We start from the raw sequence: 23,697 nt of genomic DNA on the forward strand, positions 1-23,697 counted from the left end.
ACATAAACAGATAGAAGATAACTAATGTGGCAAAATGTTAACATAAATCTAGGTGAAGGATATATGAGTGCTAATACTGCTCTTTCAACTTATTTGCTGGCTTTTTATTTGAAGTTTTTTCAACTTATTTGTTGGTTTATTTGAAATTTTCAAAATAAAAAAGTGGAGGGAAAGGTAGTACCAAGGTGGGTGAGAGTTATAAAGAATATTGCCAAGTTAGAACTCTCACCTCATCTCCCTCTACCCTCCCATTCATATGCACTTAACCACACTGGTCTCCTTTCCCTCTTTCAAACGAAACAAGCTGATCACAGTTTCAGGGTCTTTGTATTTGCTGATGTTCCTTCTACTTGGAATACTCTTCGCCCAGATTTTCGCTTGGGTGTTTTTTTCTAATCATTCAAGCCTCAATTCAAATGTAACCTCAAAGAGGCTACCCTCTTTTCTAGTCACCTTACCTAAAGGAGATGGCCATCAGGCTCTAACATATTACTCAATATTTTCTTAACAATCAGTAACTGAAGTGCTTATACATTTTTTGGTTTACTTTTGGCTTTTCCTCTACTACAACATAAGCTACAGTCAAGATAGTCAGCTGTTTTGTATTTGTAGGCTGTCCTTCCTTTTCTTCCACAACCTGTCTCCTATGATACCCATCCTTATATCCAATAAAAAACTAAATTGGAAGCAGTAAAACAACTGATAATTTTTTCTATAGGAGTAGAAGCTAGAGGAGTGAGGGGGGTACAACTGATGCTAACAGAAACTGGAGTGGGTTAAGGGACTGATACTGGACTCAAAGACAGTATGAGTACATAACAGCTATAACAACAACTGACTGTTTACTGATACAACACCTATAAAAAGCTAGGACCAGAACATGCAACAGGTAGATTTCTACCAAAAATTAAAATTTCCCTAACATTTGAATTAAGTTTAAAAGTCTGTGTTGTGCTAAAATCTAGAGAAATCTTAATAAACTGTAGGCTCTACTTCTTTCTACTCTTCCACTTGATTTAACTAACATTTTTCTTACCTTTTTGCCCCAATCTTCCAGCTGTTCTCCTTTCATTTCTACCTAATATTTCTCTCTTATGCTAAATTCTATCTTTAGACCATGAAAGATGTGATCTTTGCCTTCTTTATGGCTATTTTATAAATCCTTGAAGTGGCACGTATTCAAGAAAATAGTGAAAAAGAATAGTTGCAGAAAAATCTGAAGCCACGAATGAGAAGTAATAACTAAAATGATAGCTTGTATTTGACTGCTTATCATTTGCCAGGCTCTAAGGATTTTACATGTACTAACTCACTTGGTTTTCACAAAACCTTATGAGGTATTACCCCATTTTACAGACATGTAAACTGAGATAAAGAGAAGTAAACTACCTTGACCAGTGTCATACAACTAGTAAGGCTAGAATTCAAATGAGACCAAATGATTCCAGAGCCCTTGTTCTTCACTTATTGCTGCCTCTCACCATGGCATTGTAAGTCTTTACAATTCTGATGAAAATTCTGAGTGCTGAAATTTCAGAAGTGAGAAGGCAAAGGTGTTAACTATATTAATTTTACACATTATTGAGATTGGTCCTTAAATTTGGGTGACTTTCCTTGACAAAGCAGAGAGAAAAACAGGACACGAACAAATACTAACCACTTAATAAGAATGCCAACTGATTCCTTCCAAATGTGTTTCCCGAAGAACACAATATAGCTGCCATAACTATTGTATTTAGAGCCATGAGGTTGGATGGAATCACCAAGTGAGGAATTAGGAGAAGATAAGGGACCAAGGACTAAGCCCTGAGGCACTGAAACATTAAGAAGATGGGGAGACTTCCCTGATGGAGCGGTGGTTAAGAATCCGCCTGCCAATGCGGGGGACATGGGTTCGAGCCCTGGTCCAGGAAGATCCCACATGCCACGGAGCAACTAAGCCTGTGTGCCCCAACTACTGACCCTGCGCTCTAGAGCTCACAAGCCAGAACTACTGAGTCCGTGTGCCACAACTACTGAGCCCACGTGCCACAACTACTGAAGCCCATGCACCTAGAGCCCATGCTCTGCAGCAAAGCCAAGCCACGACAATGAGAAGCCCGCACACCTCAACAAAGAGTAGCTCCCGCTTGCTGCAACTAGAGAAAGCCTGCATGCAGCAACAAAGACCCAATGCAGTCAAAAATAAATAAAACAAAACAAAACAAAAAAAACCTCCTATATTACCTCAGGAAATACAAAAAGAATCATTCAATGGAAGGGCACAATATGATTTATGCAGTTTTGACTATTTCTAAGTATTGGTCATAAAAACCTAAATAAATATGCTGATAACATCAAAACCACCAACGTATCATGTATAACTAAAGAAATATGAGTTCTTATCCTTATTAAAATACCCAGCTGCCCATAAAAAAAGTGAATAAGGTTTTCTAACCTTTCAAAGTCACCTTGCCTTGTAAATTTTGACAACCTATACACGGCCCAGTTGTTAAGCTGTTTAGAGGTCATTCCTCTTCCATTATCTATCACTGCAACGGCAGGTTTTCCTTGTGTTTCATCAAAATGCTATGAAATAAAATAAGTTCAAAAAGATAGGAAAAGTCAAATCAATATTAAAAACATGAAAAGTTAATATAAAAAAAGTGATTCATTGGGCTCACTCATACATTGCTGGAGGAAGTATATATTAATACAACTTTCTGAAAGGCACTTCAGCGATATGAATCAAAGGCCTTAGAATTCTTCATGTCCTTTAACCCAGAAATTCCATTTCTTAGAATTTAGCTTGAGAAACTAATCAGAGATATGTACAAAAATCTATAAGGATACTCATCACGCCAGCACTGCTTACAAAGGCAAAAATATAGGAAAAAAATCTAAAAGTTCAACAACAGTAGACTGCTTACATAATTTATGTTATAGTCAATAAACCAAACAGCAGCAGTGGTATATTATATTGCAGAATATTCATGATATGGCAGTGTTTACAATGTACTATTAAGGGAAAATAAAAGATCACAAATAACAAAATGTACACTATGATCACACATACATGTATACATATATGCATAGAAAAAGGGCATGTGAAAAAATTTTAATGACTGAAGAGACATCAGATAATTATTTCTACTTTTAGTTTATCTTTATTTCCTAATTCTTCTCCAATAAACCTGTAGTACTTCTATAAAAGGACACGTTAAATTGCTTTAGAGTATTGTTTCCTTACCAATTTGATCTGTATTCTTCTAACACCAGTGTTACGAGAAGTGGCAGACAACGAATTATCAATTAATTCTGCAAGAGCAAATGCTGGAAGAGAATGAGAAAACGTTATTGCTTAAGTTTTCCCTCCTAAATACTTCATATAAAAGTTCAAAGTAGGGCTTCCCTGGTGGTGCAGTGGTTGAGAATCTGCCTGCCGATGCAGGGGACACGGGTTCGTGCCCCGGTCCGGGAGGATCCCACATACCGTGGAGTGGCTAGGCCCGTAAGCCATGGCCGCTGAGCCTCCGCTCCGCAACTGGAAAGGCCGCAACAGTGAGAGGCCCGTGTACCACAAAAAAAAAAAAAAAGTTCAGAGTAGAAGAAACTCTGAAGTACCTTAAGCCATCACTTTTATTTTCCAAAGAGCTAGAATTAAAGTATTACCCTGATCCTAATGACACAAACATAACGAAGGCATCAACAATCACCACCAGCATAAAAAAGCAGTCACCAACCAGTACTTGCATGGCACTACACAGCATGAGTCAGCCAGCCATGATTCCTGGCTTCAAGGAGTTTATAATCTAAAGATGGACATACACACATAAGAGACAAACAGAAGACCATAACCATAAAATCAAATAGTAGTCTGCGGTACGTAATTACATCATGCACAAGTCAAACGTAAGCACATTTTGACATATGAGTACAACTATAAAGCAACTATAAAAGTGTCTATTGAGAGCTAATTTAAGTACAGATATCTCACAACAGCAACTTGTGAAATGGCAGAATGTATCTGCTTAACTGACACAAAACTGCTCTTCATTTCCTACTACACAACCAGCCTGACCTTCAGTTTATCACTGGCTCGGCATTGTTCCTAACATTCTCCTTTCTCCAGGGTCAGTACCCAAACTATTCCTCACTTTTATTCCCTTAATTAAAAGGGGGAACATACTAAATTAATGTCTCTTCCCTTGAAGCTTAACCCAACTTAAGCATAATTAACCCAGAGAGTAGCACTCCAGCAAGCACTTCCACACTCTCAACACTCAGGGGATGTCTATGTTTATAAGCTAGTTAGAAAGAAGTTACCACAAATCTGATATGTATAAAGACCTGGCGAAGGGTATTAACTAGGAAATGGAGAAGTAGGGACACTGTAGGAAATGCGAGGAAAAAGAGTTAAGAGAAATCTCAAAGAAAGAAATGAGTAGAATTTAGTATATGATTAGATATAAAGGGAGAAAGAAAAAGAAATCCAAGGTGGTTTTGAGTACTTGCTCTAGAAGACTGAATAAATGGTCATATTTTCCATAAAATTTAGAAGGAGAAAAATTTAGAAGGGAGGAAAGAAAAATTCAGTTTTAGATGCGATGCCCTAGCACTATATCAAGCTCAGTGAGTAGAGGTGTTCCACAGAGCTGGAACAGACTATGCTTAATAGAGAGAGTAAAAACAGCCAGAGATAAATGCTTCATTGACACAGAATAGTTTAGGCTTGGGTAAGTTCACTTCAAGTATCAAAAGATCAACATGACTTAAAGAATTATCCACCATACAGTCAACAGTAACCAGAAGTAGCATCAAAGGCACAGGAAACAGAGGCAGGGAAAGACCCAGGAATTTAATGTGAAGTCACAGAAATCAGAGCAGGAGTTTAAACAGTGATATTCTCTGCCTATTCATATAATGACAGTAGGAATGAAAACCCATATAACCAATCTGGAAGGTACTTAATCTATACCAAAAGTCTTAAAAATGAATGTATCTACTGACTCCCTGATCATACACTTAAAAACTTATCCCCAGAGAAAGAATTAAAGATTCATTCAATATGCAGATATTTAAACCCTTTCACCTAGATTCACATGTTGTTAACATTTTACCACATGGCTCCTATGCATTTTTTAATTTTTATTTTATATTAAAGTATAGTTGATTTACAATGGTGTGTTAGTTTCAGGTGTATAGCAAAGTGATTCAGTTATACATATATATAAATATATATATTCTTTTTTTACATTCTCTTCCATTATAGGTTATTGTAAGATATTGAGTATAGTTCCCCTGTGCTATATAGTACGTCCTTGTTGGTTATCTATTTTATATATAGTAGGGTGTGTATTTTAATCCCAAACTTCTAATTTACCCCCCACCAAATGCATTTTTGACTTAGAATATTTCCAACTTACATGGGTTTATCTGGTATAGAGGCATAGAGGAAACATAGTTTGCAATTTTAAATAGGGTGAACAAGATAAGTTTTGTTGAGAAGGTAATAGATAAACAAGACTTGAATGAGGTGAGGGACTGAGACAGGGGCTATGCAGGCAGAGGGCCCTAAGCTGAGAATAAAGCTGGCAGTGAAGAGGAATGAACAACAAGAAGAGTTGTGGAAACAAAGTCAGAGAGATACAAAGCACAGCTTCTAAGACCATGCATGTAATTGTAAAGACTTCGGCGTTTATCCTTAGTGAAACAATCTGACTTCTCAAACCTTATGTGTACAGGCATGAAAAGAGAGAGACGAGGCCACTGTATAATCTCGGTAATCTATGATGGTGCCTCAGACCTAGTGTTACCAACAGAAGTAAAGAGAAATGCTCATTTTAAGATAAACACTGAAGATAGTGCCAAAATGATTTTCTGAAAGATTGAATGAGACAAAGAAGAATCAACTGGATTTTTGGCTTAAGCAACTAGAAAGAACCAAAATTAATTTGGATGGAAAACTATGTGTAGTATATTCCCATCTTAGATATCCTAGCAGAGATGCCACATGGGCAAGTGGATAGACAAAACTGGGATTCAGGAGGTAAGTCTGGCATTATTTTCAATATTTAACTAAAAATGACCATTTCTCACTACCTCCATTTGAGAATCACTTCCGTAACTATGGTATTTAGAGCCATGAGATTGGATGGAATTACCAATTGAGGAATTAGGAGAAGATAAGGGACCAAGGACTAATCCCTGAAGCACTGACACATTAAGAAGATGGGGGGACTTCCCTGGTGGCTCAGTGGTTAAGAATCCGCCTGCCAATGCAGGGGACATGGGTTCAAGCCCTGGTCTGGGAAGATCCTACATGCCGCGGAGCAACTAAGCCCGTGTGCCACAACTACTGAGCCTGCGCTCTAGAGCCTGCGAGCCACAAGCCTGCATGCCTAGAGCCTGTGCTCCGCAATGAAGAGTAGCCCCTGACTGCCACAACTAGAGAAAGCCCACGTGCAGCAACGAAGACCCAACGCAGCCAAAAATAATAAAATGAATAAATTTATTAAAAAAAGAATTAGTCACAAGAACATTCAGTCATTTGTAACAATTAAAAAAAAAAACTGAAATAACCTGAATGTCTAATAACAACAGTACACTGTTCAAATAAATTACATTATATAAATACTGTGTAACCCCTAAAACAAATATATATTGACATGCATATTAAAGATGTTCATTACATTTTAAATAAAAAGGTAGGTTAAAAAAGTATGCATTGGGAATTCCCTGGTGGTCCAGTGGTTAGGACTCTGTGCTTTCACTGCTGAGGGCCCGGGTTCAATCCATGGTCAGGGAACTAACTAAGATCCCACAAGCCATGCGGCGCGGCCAAAAAAAAAAAAAAAAGGATGCATCAAACAAAACCATTAAAAAGGAAACAATATGAAGAGGTCTGAAATGATAAACACCGAAGTGTTGGTGGTAGTTACATCTGGGTGGCAGAGATAGGGATGTTCTTTATGCTCTTTTTGCTTATCTGTGTTTTCTAATTTTCTACCAACTCTAACGCATATACAATGAAAAAAATTTTTAATAAGAAAGTTTACAGGGAGTTCCCTGGTGGCCTAGTGGCTAGAATTCCTGGCTTTCACTGCCAAGGCCCAGGTTCAATTCCTGGTTCCTGGTTGGGGAACTGAGATCCCACAAGCCACAGCACAGCCAAAAAAAAAAAAAAAGAAAAAGAAAGTTTATAATGAACATCTAAATAGTATTAAACACTTTGGCAGGGTCCAGACAGAAAAGATTCTCTAAATCAACTAGCAAACAATCCAAAGGCAGGATAAAAACTGGCAAGTAGTAAAGGTGGAAGGAAATTATAAAGAAATGATAAAGAACACAAACCACTTACTTGTGCTGTTCAGCTATAAAAAATGTGCAAGGTAAAACAAATATTTTCTCAACTGCGAGAGGTGTATAGGAGGCCAGGAAGAACAAATCAGGAAAGGAGAGTGTACAGGAGATAGATGTGTAAGTACAAGACCTCTTAGGAGTTGAAAAGAAATAAAAAAAAAAAAAAAAAGAAAAGGAATGAATTCTCATTCTACATTAGTTTTAAAGGAGAAGTATCTTTATTATGAAGTAAGATGACTTAGGTAGAAAAAGAAGTACACTGTAATGAGGAGACGAAGTAAGGACACTCACAAAAACTGATCACAGTCTGCGAATAAAGTAGAATGAGATCTTTTTTAAAGTGAAGGACTAGGACGTGTGATCAAGGGATAAAGGTCAGTGATAGTTTATCAAAATTAGTATAAATGGAATACTTACGTAAAGGATTTTGTCCTTCACTTGCATAATATTCATACATGCCACTTTTAACCAATGTGTCATAGTGAGGTAGGAAGTCAATTCGTTCTTTTGTAGCTGTTAGTAGTAACTGACTGACTGACTGTAGCAGATACAGAGTGACTCCATCTTTAACAGTTTCATCTGTAATCAAGAGGTAACATCTTAAGTGCGAAGCTAGCAACCGAAACACAGTGAATTTATAATTTTAAATATACAAACTGTTATCTATGAGATGACTTTAAAAATTGTACAGGCAAATCCCCAAACAATGGATCCATCTATAAATTCAGTTGTGTTGTGTTTTGTTAAGAATATCAGTGAAGGGCTTCCCTGGTGGCACAGTGGTTGAGAGTCCGCCTGCCGATGCAGGGGACACGGGTTCGTGCCCCAGTCCGGGAGGATCCCACATGCCGCGGAGCGGCTGGGCCCGTGAGCCATGGCCGCTGAGCCTGCACGTCTGGAGCCTGTGCTCCGCAAAGGGAGAGGCCACAACAGTGAGAGGCCCGCTTACCGCAAAAAAAAAAAAAAAAAAAAAAAGAATATCAGTGGAATAGGTTCAAATACTTCCACTCATCTGAAACACTCAATTCTTAAGTTAAGCTGTCACAGAAAATCAGATGAGGAACTATATTAAAGTGGGATCAATATGAATGGAGAAGAATGATTAAATCCAAAAAGGAATCAAGCATGAAAAATTGGCAAGTCTTAGAACATAACTGGGTAAAAAAAGATAATGGAAGAATCCAAGTTGGTCAGAACAACTAGCTTCTTAAGGGCCCAAGTAGAAGATCTGCAGCTAGGTGTTGTGCTGAGCAAGGTCTCATCTTCTGTAGCCATAAATGATATCAACTCTTTTCCTATAATCTTGCTTGAAAAATATGACCTCTGCACAAACTGGATGCATGTATCCCCAAAACATCACAGTTTTTTGATGCTTATCTATCTCATAAAATAGTCATTGCTCTATGATATACCAGAACATATTAAATATAAAAGCATAAACATTAACATTGCTTACCAAAATTATCACAGGTAATTTCTTTCCTACTTGTTGTTGTAATAACAAATTTTTCTTCAGGTGAAATGTCAAGTGTCTATCCAAAATAATAGAATAAAATCAATTATTATACAAAGGAAATAAATGCACTATTCAAATTTACAAAAATATGAAAATATTGATAAGGATATTATAATTTTCTAACAGTGCTACATTTATTTGAGAAATATGTCTTAATGTTTTAAAATTTTGCCTTTGCATAATTAACCACAAATCTATCTACAAATTACCTAGATTTTTCTGCTATTATATGTCACCTAGGAACACAAGTGATTAATTGAACATTCTGAAAGGGTTTAACATCAGCAGGGCTCTCTTAGACAAAAAACATATAATTTTATGTCAATATATAAGTAAACTTATTTGGAGCAAAGTATTAACATAACACCTATGTTCATATATATTAAATATTTAAATATGCAAAAACAAAAGTACTAGAAGAAAAGAGAGGTTAATATTTTATAACACTGAGGTAAGTATAGCCACACTACACAGGGTATCTGCATAAAGAATCTTTATATCTATTATAACCCCTTCCAAAAGTATAACTTTAAAAAATTAAGGCAACATAAATTATGGGGGAAAACTACAACAGGAAACAAAGTGTTAGCATCCTTACTTCTGTTTCAGGTAATGATGAACTAGTTAATCTAGACCAACCTTACACAGGAGATTACTAAAAAAATCTAGACTAATGATATTCAAGTCTTCAATACTGATACTAAAAACCCTATTGGTCACTACTGAAACTAACTGAGGCACTAACTCCTTACTCTGAACACTGACAAATTAGAGGGAAAGAACAAAGCATTTATCCTGCTTTCTTGTACCAGTTAGATTTCAGGGTAACCATATATCTCTAATTGATGAGGCGAAGTTGTTCTTTTGCCTCATCGATTAGAGAGGCAAAGAATTCCTGCTAATAAATACAGGAGGAATGGCAATCAGAATAGCACCATCAATGAATGAACCTTAAATTAAAACTTGTTTAAGGAGGAATCCTGCTGAAACCACCTGAATCCCACTAATTCAATCTTAGCATTTCTAAGAGTGGGTAAAATAGCCTTACATTATGTGCCTCCTGATGTGATGTAATACGAAGTAACAGCACCACCTATGAAGTATTTTTTGCTTCCCTACCCCAAAGAAGCTGAACCTAAATCTTAATTATAAGCCTTTAAAAATAACTTCTAGTTTATAGGATATGTTGAGTTAGAACAAGCTAAATTACACCATAAAGGAGCACAGACAAATCCAGAATGTGGAATACGAGAGACAAACCAACTTGATTTCTTCAACAAGTCAGTGTCAGGAAAAACAAAAGACTGGGGGAAGGTACTTTGCTCAAATGCTCTAAATTTTAGAAGAATTAAGAAACATAAAAAACCAAGTTCAGGGCTTCCCTGGTGGCACAGTGGTTGAGAGTCCGCCTGCCGATGCAGGAGACACGGGTTCGTGCCCTGGTCCGGGAGGATCCCACATGCCGCGGAGCGGCTGGGCCCGTGAGCCATGGCCGCTGAGCCTGCGCGTCCAGAGCCTGTGCTCCGCAAAGGGAGAGGCCACAACAGTGAGAGGCCCGCGTATCGCAAAAAAACAAACAAACAAACAACCAAGTTCAACGTAAGGACCCTGATTTAAACAAACCAACTATAAAAAAACATTTCTGAGATAAACAAATCTGAATATGGACTGAACAATACTATTAAAAATGTTAATTTTGATGGTGTGATAATAGAAGTGCATGTTGAATATACAGGAGTGAAGTAAACTAAGGTCTGGAATATGCTTCAAAAGGCAAAAAAGAAGCTAGCGTGGTAAATGCTTGGAAACTGTTGAAAGTGGATGATTATATGTGGTTTCATTATACTATTATCTCTGTGTATGTTTGAAACTTTTAATGAGAAGAATTTCTAACTTAAAATATACTATTATAGGGCTTCCCTGGTGGCGCAGTGGTTGAGAATCTGCCTGCCAATGCAGGGGACATGGGTTCGAGCCCTGGTCTGGGAAGATCCCACATGCCGCAGAGCAACTGGGCCCGTGAGCCACAACAACTGAGCCTGCACATCTGGAGCCTGTGCTCCGCAACAAGAGAGGCCGTGATGGTGAGAGGCCCGCGCACTGCGATGAAGAGTGGCCCCCACTCGCCGCAACTAGAGAAAGCCCTCGCACAGAAACGAAGACCCAACACAGCCAAAACTAAATAATAAGTAAATAAATAAAAGCCATTTCTAAAAAAAAAAGATAGTTAAAAATATATATATAGGGCTTCCCCGGTGGCGCAGTGGTTGGGAGTCCGCCTGCTGATGCAGGGGACATGGGTTCGTGCCCCGGTCCGGGAGGATCCCGCGTGCCACAGCCGCTGGGCCTGTGCGTCCGGAGCCTGTGCTCCGCAGCAGGAGAGGCCGCGGCAGTGGGAGGCCCACGTACTGCAAAAAAAAAAAAAAAAAAAAAAATATATATATATATATATATACACACACACTATATATATATAGTATATATATATATATACTAGAGCCCATGCTCCACAACAAGAGAAGCCACTGCAATGAGAAGCCCACACACTGCAACGAAGAGTAGCCCCCGCTCACCACAACTAGAGAAAGCCCGCATGCAACAACAAAGACCTAATGCAGTGCTCCCCCCCAAAAAAACAAAAAAAAACAAAACAAAAAAACTAGAATGAGGTATCCTCTCACACTGGTCAGAATGACCATCATCAAAAAGTCTACAAATATTGATGCTGGAGAGGGTGTGAAGAGAAGGGAACCCTCCTACACTGTTGGTGGGAATGTAAACTGGTACAGCCCCTATGGAGAAGAGTATGGAGGTTCCTTTAAAAATTAAAAAGAGTTACCATAAGATCCAGCAATCCCAATCCCACTCCTGGGAATATACCTGGAAAAGACAACTCTCTAATTCAAACAGATACACACACCCCAATGGACATTCCAGCACTATTTACCACAGTCAAGACATGGAAGCAACCTAAATGTCCATCAACAGATGAATGGATAAAGAAGATGTGGGGTGTGTGTGTGTGTACACACACATACAAAATGCAATAGTACTCAGACATAAAAAAGAATGAAATAATGCTGTTTGCAGCAACATGGATGGACCTAGAGATTATCATACGAAGTGAAGTAAGTCAGACAGAGAAAGACAAATATCATATATCACTTACATGTGGAATCTAAAAAAAAAGATACAAATGAACTTATTTACAAAACAGAAACAGACTCCCAAACATAGGAAACAAACCTGGGGTTACCAAAGGGGAAAGCAGGGCAGGGGAGATAAATTAGGAGTTTGGGATTAACAGATACACACTACTAGGGAATTCCCTGGCAGTCCAGTGGTTAGGATTCGGCGCTTTCACTGTGGTGGCCCAGGTTCAATCCCTGGTTAGGGAACTACCCGTAAGACGCATAGCCAAAAAAAAAAAAAAAAATACAGATACACACTACTGTATATAAAATAAACAAAAAGAACCTACTGTATAGCACAGGGAACTATATTCAATATCTTGTAATAACCTACAATGGAAAAGAATCTAAAAAAGTGTGTGTGTGTGTATGTATATATCTGAGTCAGTTTGCTCTACACCTGAAACTAACATTGTAAATCAACTATACTTCAATTTTTTAAAAAGTTCTACTAAAAAGACAGCTATATTTTGAAGGATAAAAAAATAAAGTATAGGCCTCCATATAGGGAAGGTGGATCTTACACATTTCGGATAGGCCCGAAAGTCAGTACAACCATATTGAAAAGCAATTTGGCATACTTTAGTAAAATTAAAAATACTCATATCCTATGCAATTCCACCCAAGAGAAATGAAGCTATAGACATAAACTGATGGGGAAAAAATTCTATTTGTTTACAGAAATAAAAATTGTCTCCACAGATCTTAGGCTTTTGTATAATCAAGACAGTCTTTATTTCTCAGTTCTTTACTACTTTATTTCTACAATGTCCTAACTGTTAGATCATGTGGTTACATATCCTGTAGAAAAAAATACATATTTTTATAATTAAATTGAATTTTTAAGATCTATGTACATCTGAAAAGTATTTATATATTTCATAAATCTCTCCATAGCTTTATTATTCAATTAAGATACATAAGCTATCTTTTTTCTGTCTTATCTATAATCCTTTATAAAAATTATTTCTCAAATTCATAACTTCTCTAAATATTTTATAGCGCTGGTATTCAACAAACATAAATTAAATATTTTTACATTATTCATTATGCTTTTATTCAAGATGTCATACTCTCTCCAATTTTTGGTCTAAAAATCTAAGTTATCAGACATAAACTAAAGACTTTCGTATATTTGTACTCACCTGGCCTTGAATACAGATACACTTCCTCTGCCTTTCTCTATAGGAAAGCAGGATGACATTCTATTTGGGCAAGAGTCGTGACTGGGCTTTTTCATTTTTATAAGAGCACTTCAATTCCACCTTTTTCTGGATTAATGTTAAAGCATATGGATCTTCCCAAGTACCAGCCCTACATGTCTTTAGGTTAGCTTCAAACTATCTGTTGCCCAACTTCTCTCAAAAGCCAATTTTAAGAAATATTTATGAAGGGCTAACCAACTTATAGCCCATAAAATCCTGAATACTTTAAACTTCATCAATGGATTAGGTCACTCAGAAGTTATATAGTTCAATGCATCTCTCTGAACAAAAAACTAGCCTTTAATGATGTGCTTTGGTATTATATCCAATTGCTCTGTCCCTGAACCATACCAAAACCAGGAACACCCACACTGCACTTGGGTGAGAAATCTCTACAAAAGTTTGGGTGGTAACTGCTTAAAGCAGGCTGCAATACCCTAAACAACACATAGCGTACCTTGCGTTAAAAGACAAGATAAGAAGAGCCTCTCCTATCTCTAAGAATGTTGTCCATTTTATCAGGATTTGTGAGTAATCTAGGGAGAAATTTTTCTCAAATCAAAGGTTTGCATCATTAGCAGCTGGAACGTTTTTATTTTATAGACATTGTGGATTCTGTATCAATTACTTTTCCTTCTTTGTTTGGATGCCCAAGAAACTCAAAGTTGATTTCATGGCTCAGCACTGGTATATACTTTAATCAAATGAACTTCCATTTATTAGTTCTCCTCAGGTTACTATTCTACTCTTTCCTACATCTACCTTCTTTTACCTTTTTTCTTTTCATCTTTTGGAATTTTTAACGTAATATACCTTATGTACAATTTTTTTTGAAGGAACAGATTGATTCATTTAACTAACAGCTATAAACCAACTATTAGGTAAGGTTCCTACCCTCAAGAAGCAGAGACTATTTTTTAAGTATGATGGTATAACAAGTGCTATAGAAGGGTGACAAGGAATAGTGGAACCACACAAGAGAAGAAGTAGGCATTTCCTCAAAATTAGGGGTGGAGAGGAGGGTTTGCACATATGGGACTTAATGCCTGGGCATATTAAGAACTAGCCAAATAAGTTATTTTCTAATCTTTGATTCTGCAAGGTCACAAGGGCTCAAGTGAGTCAATAACTGCTTATCACAGGTGTAAAGGCTTCTGCCAAATCCACCTTTTCCTCTTCCTTCCTCTTGATTGCTCCTCTTTTCTACAAAGTGCGCTTTCCCCAAATAACAGTTTAGGACCCATAATACTTTCTAGCACTACAAACACTTATTAGTTTGTTTTCAGTTTTAATGAAAAACTTTAATTTAGTGCACTATCTGCCTCTTCCCCTAAAAAGGAAAATGAAGGCTTTAGTAAATAGTGTGGACATTGTGGATATTGTTTTAAAAAAATACAAGATTTAGAATCAAACAGACCTAGATTCCAATCCCAGTTTCATTGCTCATGAACTGTATAAACCCAGACTTCATTCAGTAACTTATTTCAGTTCTTCAAGTCTGTAATGGGGACAAAGTTATGGGATTAGGTGGCATAATCTAATGATGTTTTAAACTCTCAAAAAAAAAAAAGTTAGCCTTCCTTTTTTTTTTTTTACTAGTTCTTCCCTCCCACTTCTAATCAAATTTAACCTTCTCTGTTCCAGCAGGAAAAAGTGGGAAGGAGAGGAAAAGAATTAGTCAAAGAAAATATTTTCCTTGTTAAAATATTGAAGGAATGGAATGAATATATCTGTTCCCTGTAACACAGAACATCATTTGAGGCTGAGTGGAATAACAAAAAGAACTTGGCTTCTGGGTTTGAATTCTAATTTTTGTACTATCTGTTTGACTTAAGTGAGTCACCATCTCCAAAAGTGAGTTTCCACTTCCGTAATAAGAGGTTAATACACTTCCCCTATATATGTAGCAGACTTACTGACACTTCTCACATGGGAGAATTATTTCTAGAGGGAGGGTAGATTAGTACAACCTTTCTGAAAAACAATTTAAAAATACGTATCAAGAGCTTTAAAAATATTCCTGACCTTTGATCCAGGAATTTCACTTCTAAGATTCTAAACCAAATAAAAATAAAGACGTAAAAGACTATGCATATAAGGGGAAAGAATTTTAAAAAGAATATATATATATGTAACTGAATCACTGTGCTGTACATCTGAAACTAACATGACATTGTAAATCAACTATACTTCAATGTTTTTAAAAAAGAAGGAAAAAAGTTTAAACTAAAAAATAAAAAAATAAAAAAAACTCCAAGAAAAGACTATGCATTCAAACATGTTTATCATGGCATTGCTTAAAACTGAAAGTAATGTAAATGTCAACAAAAAAGAGAGATCTGGTTATGTAAACAGTGGTACAAAACAGACCACTTCGATTATGAAGACTTGCATTAAAACAGAAAAATACTGACAATATTAAGTGAAAAAAATGGACTATAGACATGCATTATGGTTATTTAAAAATGGGGGGGTGAGGGGCTTCCCTGGTGGTGCAGTGGTTAGGAATCTGCCTGCCAATGCAGGGGCCACGGGTTCGAGCCCTGGTCCAGGAAGATCCCACATGCCGCGGAGCAAGTAAACCCGTGTGCCACAACTACTGAGCCTGAGCGCCTAGAGCCCGTGCTCCGCAACGAGAGAGGCCACAGCAATGAGAAGCCCGCGGGCACCGCAACGAAGAGTAGCCCCTGCTTGCCCAGAGACCCAATGCAGCCAAAAATAAATAAATTAAAATAAATAAATTAAAAATGGGGGGTGAGGGTAAGGATACAAAGAAATAACTCCAAGTGCTAACAGTGGTTATAAATTTCACAGTGAGTGAAAGGTTTACTTTTTTCCCTCTGGTTCCTTATATTCTTTAATGTGCTAATAGTTTAAAATCATTTTTATATGTCATGACTTTAAATCATTTACATATAATCAATATAAATATTTTATATAATCAACTACAAAAATAATAAACATGAAGAGTTTCCTTTCCCTGATGAATATAAAACATTCATCCAAAAAAAAGAGCATTCATTCACTTTTCAAAGACATGGGAATCTGCTATATCCATACACAGAATGAACTTTTGAGTTTATAAAATTTTGTCTCCATTCTAATTTGGCCATTTACTATGTGCCAGGCACAATTCCAGACGCTGGGAATACAGAACAAATCAAAGTCCTTGCTCTCAAGTCGTTTTTTCCCCTGAGTCTTGATTTCAATTATTTCAGCAACTAGTATACAGAGTTAATAGCACTAAAAACATCAGCCTGCTCAAGTTAAAACACTGCTTCACACCAAGTCCTTTTCCCTTGGAAGCTAAGTGTTCTCTATCGCTTAAAAAGAGCCCCAAGTGGTTAATGCAGCTCACGACAATACCCCTTCTTTAAAGCTTGAGCACCAGCAACACCTCAGATCTAGAAAAGACTTCCCAGTTTAAAGTAGGACTTTGCCTACATAGTCATTAACTTTTAAAGCAAACTAGTACAGGGAGTATATAGGTCCTGTGGTGTTCCGCAGATACCCTTGGACACCATTTGAGTGGTTCAGGAACTCCCAGGGGGCTGGGGCGGGGGGTGCAGGAAACCAGAAGGGCAGCTCCACCTGCGAAGCTCTCTAGGTCAAGTGCTTCCACTACGGAAGGACCCCGCCAGGGCGGGCCTGCAAGCCTTCTTGACAGAACGACCCAGGAAATTACTGCATCACTGAACGAACCTGTGGAAAATCGACTCCAGGAATTTAACAACTTCTATCACAACACTCCTAACAGAGCCATCGGGGAGAACTCCGCTCTCTTCTTTAAAAAACAAAACAGAAGTTCCACCCGAAAGAGAAACAAGTGGCTTTCCCGACTGGAAGAAGAGCTGCACGGCCCCAGAGTGCTAAGGTCGCCCCGGGCCCATGAAACCCGCGGTACCAAAGCCCGGGCGGCGCGACCCCCGGTACAGGGCCGGGGCAGAGGGAGGCCCACCGACCGCCGGCTGCGCACTCCAAGGCCGGCGCCCGGACAGGCCCCAGGCTTCCCCGCCCCCCTCGGCCATGGCGGGCACCCTGGAGGGAGAAGCCGAAGCCGCAGGACCGGGGCCGGGTGACAGGTTTATTGCCCCCGGTGAGCAACTTGGGCTTCTCGTCACCCTCCCAACCTCAACTCTACCCGCGCATCCCTCCTTAGCGTACCTGACACACTGAGGCGCGGAACGCCGCGAAGTCCGAGCGCTCCGTGACCTGCAGCGCCCGGTCCCCGAGCTCCGACTCCTTCTCGCGCCGGTCAAACAAGTACACCGTCCTGTAGCCGTCGCCTCCGCCGCCCTCTCCGGTCTCCACCGAGGGCCCGCCGCCGCCCGCCGCTGCCATATTGGGGAAGAGGAGAGAAAACAGCAGCGCCGGCCTCTGCGGCCGTCGCGCTAAAGGCCGAGGTACGGGCTCCGCGCGGCGCCTTCAGCTCTAGCCCCCGGGTCGGCACAAGGCCTCTACCCCGGCGCACTCAGCTCCTCCCTCGGCGGCGGCGGCGGCGACCGACCAACCGCAGGCGCGAGGATCACCCGGGAACCGATTCGAACGAGCTCCTACCCGTACACCACGTCACTTCCGCGGCCCGCCGCTCCCGCAGAGGAGGGGGCGCGCGGCGCGCTCCTCGCAAGGCCGGATCCCGCGCCCGCTGCCGCCCAGGGGAGGTCGCAGCGCTCCCCGCAACCAGGCCCGCCGCCTGTAGCTGTGGCGCAGGAGAAAGAGGGGCCGCCGGCGGCGCGCAGGAGGCGGGGCGAATCCAGCAGGCCATGCGGGCTGGGGCGGGACTAAGGAGCCCGCTGCCCGGGGCCCGCCCCTTTCGCCTTCGCGAAGGTGGAGGGGAGCGCGGTCCCTAGCCGGCGGCGGTGCTCTGAGGGAACGGCCCGGTATCCGAGGCGAGCGGCGGGGGCAGTCTTCCGAAGGACTGTTTTCTCCCGGCCCAGAGGGTCCTGGTACCTTCCCGCCTCTCCATAACCCCGACCGAGCCTATCCGGCTTCGAGCTCCTGGCCCCGCGGCAACGGCTGCGAGCTCAGGACCAGGTCGCGTGAATGCGGCGGTGGGAAGCGCCAGGCCCGCGGGCCTCGCGGTGTGGACCTGCCCCCGCCACGAGCACGTGGGTCCCCACGCGGAAAAAAACGACGCCGAGACACCCTGAGCCGCTTTTTCAGTCCCATTTCCTAGTGGTTGTGTGTGGGCCGCGGCATGGACCTCCGAGACAAAGCGGGGCCCGGAGAACCTCCCCACCGAGGTTCTGTGACGTCACCACGGCTTCCAAGGGTCCCGGCGACCATATCTGCCCGGTGTAGATGCCTACCCAACGCCGCCGCCACCACGCGTCTGGGAATCGTGCACAAACACCCCTGTGCCATAGAGTTGTTAGGAATAAGTTAAATAATGTTCGCAATGGGCTTTTTTTTTTATTACAGGATGTTCTATTAATCTATTTTATAAATATTAGTGTATACATGTCAATCCCAATCTCCCAATTCATCCCACCACCACCCCCGCGCCACCCCTCGCATTTCCCCCCTTGGTGTCCATATGTTTGTTCTCTACATCTGCCTTGCAAACCGGCTCATCTGTACCATTTTTCTAAATTGCACATATATGCGTTAATATACGATATTTGTTTTTCTGACTTACTTCACTCTGTATGACAGTCTCTAGGTCCATCCACGTCTCTACAAATGACCCAATTTTGTTCCTTTTTATGGCTGATTAATATTCCATTGTATGTGTATGCCACATCTTTATCCATTCATTTTTCGATGGACACTTAGGTTGCTTCCATGACGTGGTTATTGTAAATTGTGCTGCAATGAACATTGGGGTGCATGTCTCTTTTTGAATTATGGTTTTCTCCGGGTGTATGCCCAATAGTGAGATTGCTGGGTGTATGGTAGTTCTATTTTTAGTTTTTTAAGGAACCTCCATACTGTTCTCCATAGTGGCTGTATCCATTTACATCCCCACCAAACAGTGCAAGAGGGCTCCCTTTTCTCCACACCCTCTCCAGCATTTGTTGTTTGTAGATTTTCTGATGATGCCCATTCTGACCAGTGTGAGGTGATACCTCATTATAGTTCTGATTTGCATTTCTCTAATTAGTGATGTTGAGCAGCTTTTCATGTGATGCACATGCCTCCCCTCCGCCACCGCCAACACGCGGCTGAGAATCGTGCACGAGCACGCCTATGCCACAGAGTTGTTAGGAATAAGTTAAACGATGTTCGCAAAGGACTTCACATGCACTACGCTTTCGGTAACAGCCTTTATTGCGCCTCATTAAATAAATATCCTTATCCTGGCCTGTAGTGCCCTAACTCAACAACAAAGAATATTGTCATTGTTAGACGACTAGGTTTAGTCATTTACTCTCCAGGTCTTAAAATATTTAGTGAATATTTTGTGCTTGAGAGTGACACGTAAATTCATTAAGACTGGGGGATTTTTTTGATTCTTCAAAAGTTTGGGTGATAAAGTATATTTTCTGTTTTACTAGGTTTGCCAAAACCTTCATGGTTAATTACATGGATAGACTAATCATTGGTGTATGTTAGAAACCTAGATTTGTTTGTCCAAATAAAGATGCTCCAGAATTGTAGGGTGTGTGTGTGTGTTTGGATAGACATATAAGGTATTAAAGGTGGAACACACAGTTGGAACAAAAGTGTGAAGGCATGTGTTTGGGAGGAGCATAAATAATAAGGGCTGGAAGTGGGGAGAATGGAACAGTAGATGGTGGAAGATAAAACTGGGAAGCGGCCAGATGTGGCCAAATGCCATTCATGTTCCTGAAGGGAGATATGAGGGAAAGCTGAGACCAAAGTAACCCCGACTCCTATGGGATTTCTTTGACCTCTCACATTTTACCTTACAAATTCAAGTGAACTTTTTGTTATAGTCCGTTATACAATGGTGTTTGATTTAAATGACAAAGAAAAAGTTTTTCATATCTTAATGAGTGAAATGAATCGACTATTTCATCAAATTGGGACTAGAGCTAGAAGTTCATCATCAGGACAATTTCTCATTTCTCTATAATACTAAATTATGCAAATGCATGGGTACAAACAGAAACTCTTTGTATGTCTTTAGAAGAGATTTAAAGATAATCTCACTGAGGAGAGATCCAAAATGCTGCCAGAGAAGTGTACTACAATATTACAGGCAACTATTGGTGGAAACACAGATATGTATCTTGTTGAGTGGTCAACTCTGAATCACTGTCTTCTGTGGCAGTTTGGCAGTCTGAAACATTTGCCAGTCAACTTTTGTTCTCAGAGAGATACTCCCCAGATAACTTTTTCAGCAAAGAAAGATGATGTTTGTTTTTTGTTTTTTTTAAATTAAAGTATAGTTAATTTACAATGTTGTGTTAGTTTTAGGTGTAAGCAAAGTTATTCAGTTATACATATTGATATATATATATATTCTTTTTCAGATTTTTTTCATTATAGGTTATTTCAAGATATTGAATATAGTTCTCCGTGCTATACGGTAGGTCCTTGGTTTTTTTTATCGATGATGTTTCTTCTTTAATTTTCATCACAAATAAATAAGAGTTTGAAATGACCCAATGCCACAATTAGTTCTCTTTAATTGACTAATAATTTTTCTTTTCATTAGCCATCTTATCGTATAGAGTATAAATATTTAAGTATCCCTGTATCAGTTATCTCTTGCTGCAAAACAACATACCCCCAAACTTAGTGGCCTCTTGTACAACTCCTCACGGCCCTCCTCCTGGGAGAGAGTGAATAACAGCTCTTCAACTCCACAATTTAAAAACTCCTCCAATAAAACTGTGTTGCAAAAAATGGGAAAGAAACAGAATAGAAAAGAGTAAAATGAGTCAAAGAGGTAGAGCCTGAAGGTTTTGTGATGGAAGAAATATTGGACTGATGTGTAGTGAATGGGAAGGTGGTGTATATCCTTCAGCGGAAGAGATTTACAGGTGCTAACAATACTTGAAAACTGGAAGAAAATTCAGATTGTTCAAAGTTAAAGTATTTCTTAATTCTGAAAAAACTGGTAAAGAAAAGGATGGCACAAAAGTAAAATCTTTATCTGACAGTGAATCTGATGACAGGAAATCAAAGAAGAAAAGAGATTCTGCTTTGCCAAGATGCTTTGCCAGTGTCTTGATCCTGAGCAAATAACTGTGTTACACACAGCAGTGGATAATTAATATTTCTCATGAAATGGAAAGATGCAGATGAAGCAGACTCAGTGCTGTAGAAGAGGCAAACATGAAGTGTTGTCAAATTTTAATTGCTTTTTACAAAGGGAGACAAACTTGGCATTCTTGTCTAGAAGATGATCAATAATTGTTTACATACATACAAAAATCTGGTCTTGGTTTATGACTTATTAGTATGAAAAATAACTACATTCTAATGAAAATCAAGTTTGATGTGTTCATTTTGAGTAGTATTAAGGGAATTGTTGAGTTGTTCCTGTTTTTATTTTTTTTCTATCAAAAGCACTGGTTACTCTGAATAAATAAAACTTTCTGTAGTTGCTTCATTTATCAGAACAGAACATTTGATACCATGGTTTATTATTTTCTCTGCATTAGAGAACAGCTTTTCTAAAATGTTAGAAAAAATTTCCGTAGTTATTACTCAATCAGAATTTACATTTATTATTTTTAAACTATAATGCCCAAGGACCATGCTGGGTTTATTTGTTTTTGTCTGTATACATAAATACATACGTAAATGCTTGTTTTGGGGTTTTGGGGTTTTTGGTTTTTTTTTTACATTCACCAAAACAAAAAAGGCATTTTTTCACAACCATGAGTAAGTCTGTGTTGTTTCTGGGATGCCATCATTCTGAGCAACCTAGGAAATAGATCACCTCAAACTAAACTGAAAATTTTCCTGAAGCCATAACCTTTCAAATCAAATAGATGTCCCTAACACCATACACAAAAATAAACTCAAAATGGATTCGAGACCTAAATGTAAGACCAGACACTATAAAACTCTTAGAGGAAAACATAGGAAGAACACTCTTTGACATAAATCACAGCAAGATCTTTTTTGATCCACCTCCTAGAGTAATGGAAATAAAAACAAAAATAAACAAATGGGACCTAATGAAACTTAAAAGCTTTTGCACAGCAAAGGAAACCATAAACAAGACGAAAGGACAACCCTCAGAATGGGAGAAGATATTTGCAAACGAATCAACGGACAAAGGATTAATCTCCAAAATATATAGACAGCTCATGTAGCTCAATATTAAAGAAACAAACAACCCAATCCCCAAATGGGCAGAAGACCTAAATAAACATTTCTCCAAAGAAGACATACAGATGGCCAAGAAGCACATGAAAAGCTGTTCAACAGCACTAATTATTAGAGAAATGCACATCAAAACTACAATGAGGTATCACCTCACACCAGTTAGAATGGGCATCATCAGAAAATCTACAAACAACAAATGCTGGAGAGGGTGTGGAGAAAAGGGAACCCTCTTGCACTGTTGGTGGGAATGTAAATTGATACAGCCACTATGGAGAACAGTATGGAGGTTCCTTAAAAAACTAAAAATAGAATTACCATATGATCCAGCAATCCCACTCCTGGGCATATACCCAGAGAAAACCATAATGCAAAAAGACACATGCACCCCAGTGTTCACTGCAGCACTATTTACAATAGCCAGGTCATGGAAGCAACCTAAATGCTCATTGAGAGACGAATGGATAAAGATGTGGTACACATATACAATGGAATATTACTCAGCCATAAAAAGGAATGAAATTGAGTCATTTGTTGAGATGTGGATGGATCTAGAGACTGTCATACAGAGTGAAGTAAGTCAGAAAGAGAAAAACAAATATTGTATATTAACGCATACATGTGGAACCTAGAAAAATGGTACAGATGAACCGGTTTGCAGGGCAGAAGTTGAGACACAGATGTAGAGAACAAACATATGGACATCAAGGGGGGAAAACCGCGGTGGGGTGGGGATGGTGGTGTGCTGAATTGGGCGATTGGGATTGACATGTATACACTGATGTGTATAAAATTGATGACTAATAAGAACCTGCAGTATAAACAAACAAACAAAAAACAACTAATACTAAACTTTCTTTGGGTTATTTGTATGGAAGTATGTTAATATAAATATTTCAGACATTACATGAAATTTCTAAAAATCTTATATGTTCTGGTATAATGTTCTAAGTCATAATTCTAGTTATTACTTTAAAATGTATATCTCAGAAATAACTAAATTTCCTTGTCAATTGCATTATTATGAACTTTCATCAAATCTTTAACCGTGGTCATTTTTAAGTCTTTTGTCATTTGCAGACAGTTCTGGGTGTATTCTGATGCTTTTGCAAATATATTCCTATAAAAGGGTTTCATCTTCAAGGAATTCACGGAAACGACTCTGACAAGTACAGGTTTCTGGTAACTGACTATACTG

The 23,697-nt window shown here is 39.2% G+C and overlaps 1 protein-coding gene across 1 annotated transcript in view; it reads right to left on the reverse strand.

The window, feature by feature from the left end:
* SMCHD1 (structural maintenance of chromosomes flexible hinge domain containing 1) overlaps positions 1 to 17,594 on the reverse strand; it is a gene marked incomplete at both ends in the record, with an annotated part of 126,481 nt that extends 108,887 nt beyond the window's left edge. The window contains 5 exons of the mRNA XM_079717929.1: positions 2,438 to 2,568; positions 3,230 to 3,312; positions 7,759 to 7,920; positions 8,798 to 8,873; positions 17,418 to 17,594. Coding sequence (XP_079574055.1) covers positions 2,438 to 2,568; positions 3,230 to 3,312; positions 7,759 to 7,920; positions 8,798 to 8,873; positions 17,418 to 17,594 — 629 coding nt within the window. The remainder of the gene's footprint in view (positions 1 to 2,437; positions 2,569 to 3,229; positions 3,313 to 7,758; positions 7,921 to 8,797; positions 8,874 to 17,417) is intronic.
* Between the last annotated feature and the right edge of the window lie 6,103 nt (positions 17,595 to 23,697).

Source organism: Hyperoodon ampullatus (assembly GCF_949752795.1).
Source record: "Hyperoodon ampullatus genome assembly, chromosome: 13".
Classification (NCBI taxonomy): Eukaryota; Metazoa; Chordata; class Mammalia; order Artiodactyla; family Ziphiidae; genus Hyperoodon; species Hyperoodon ampullatus.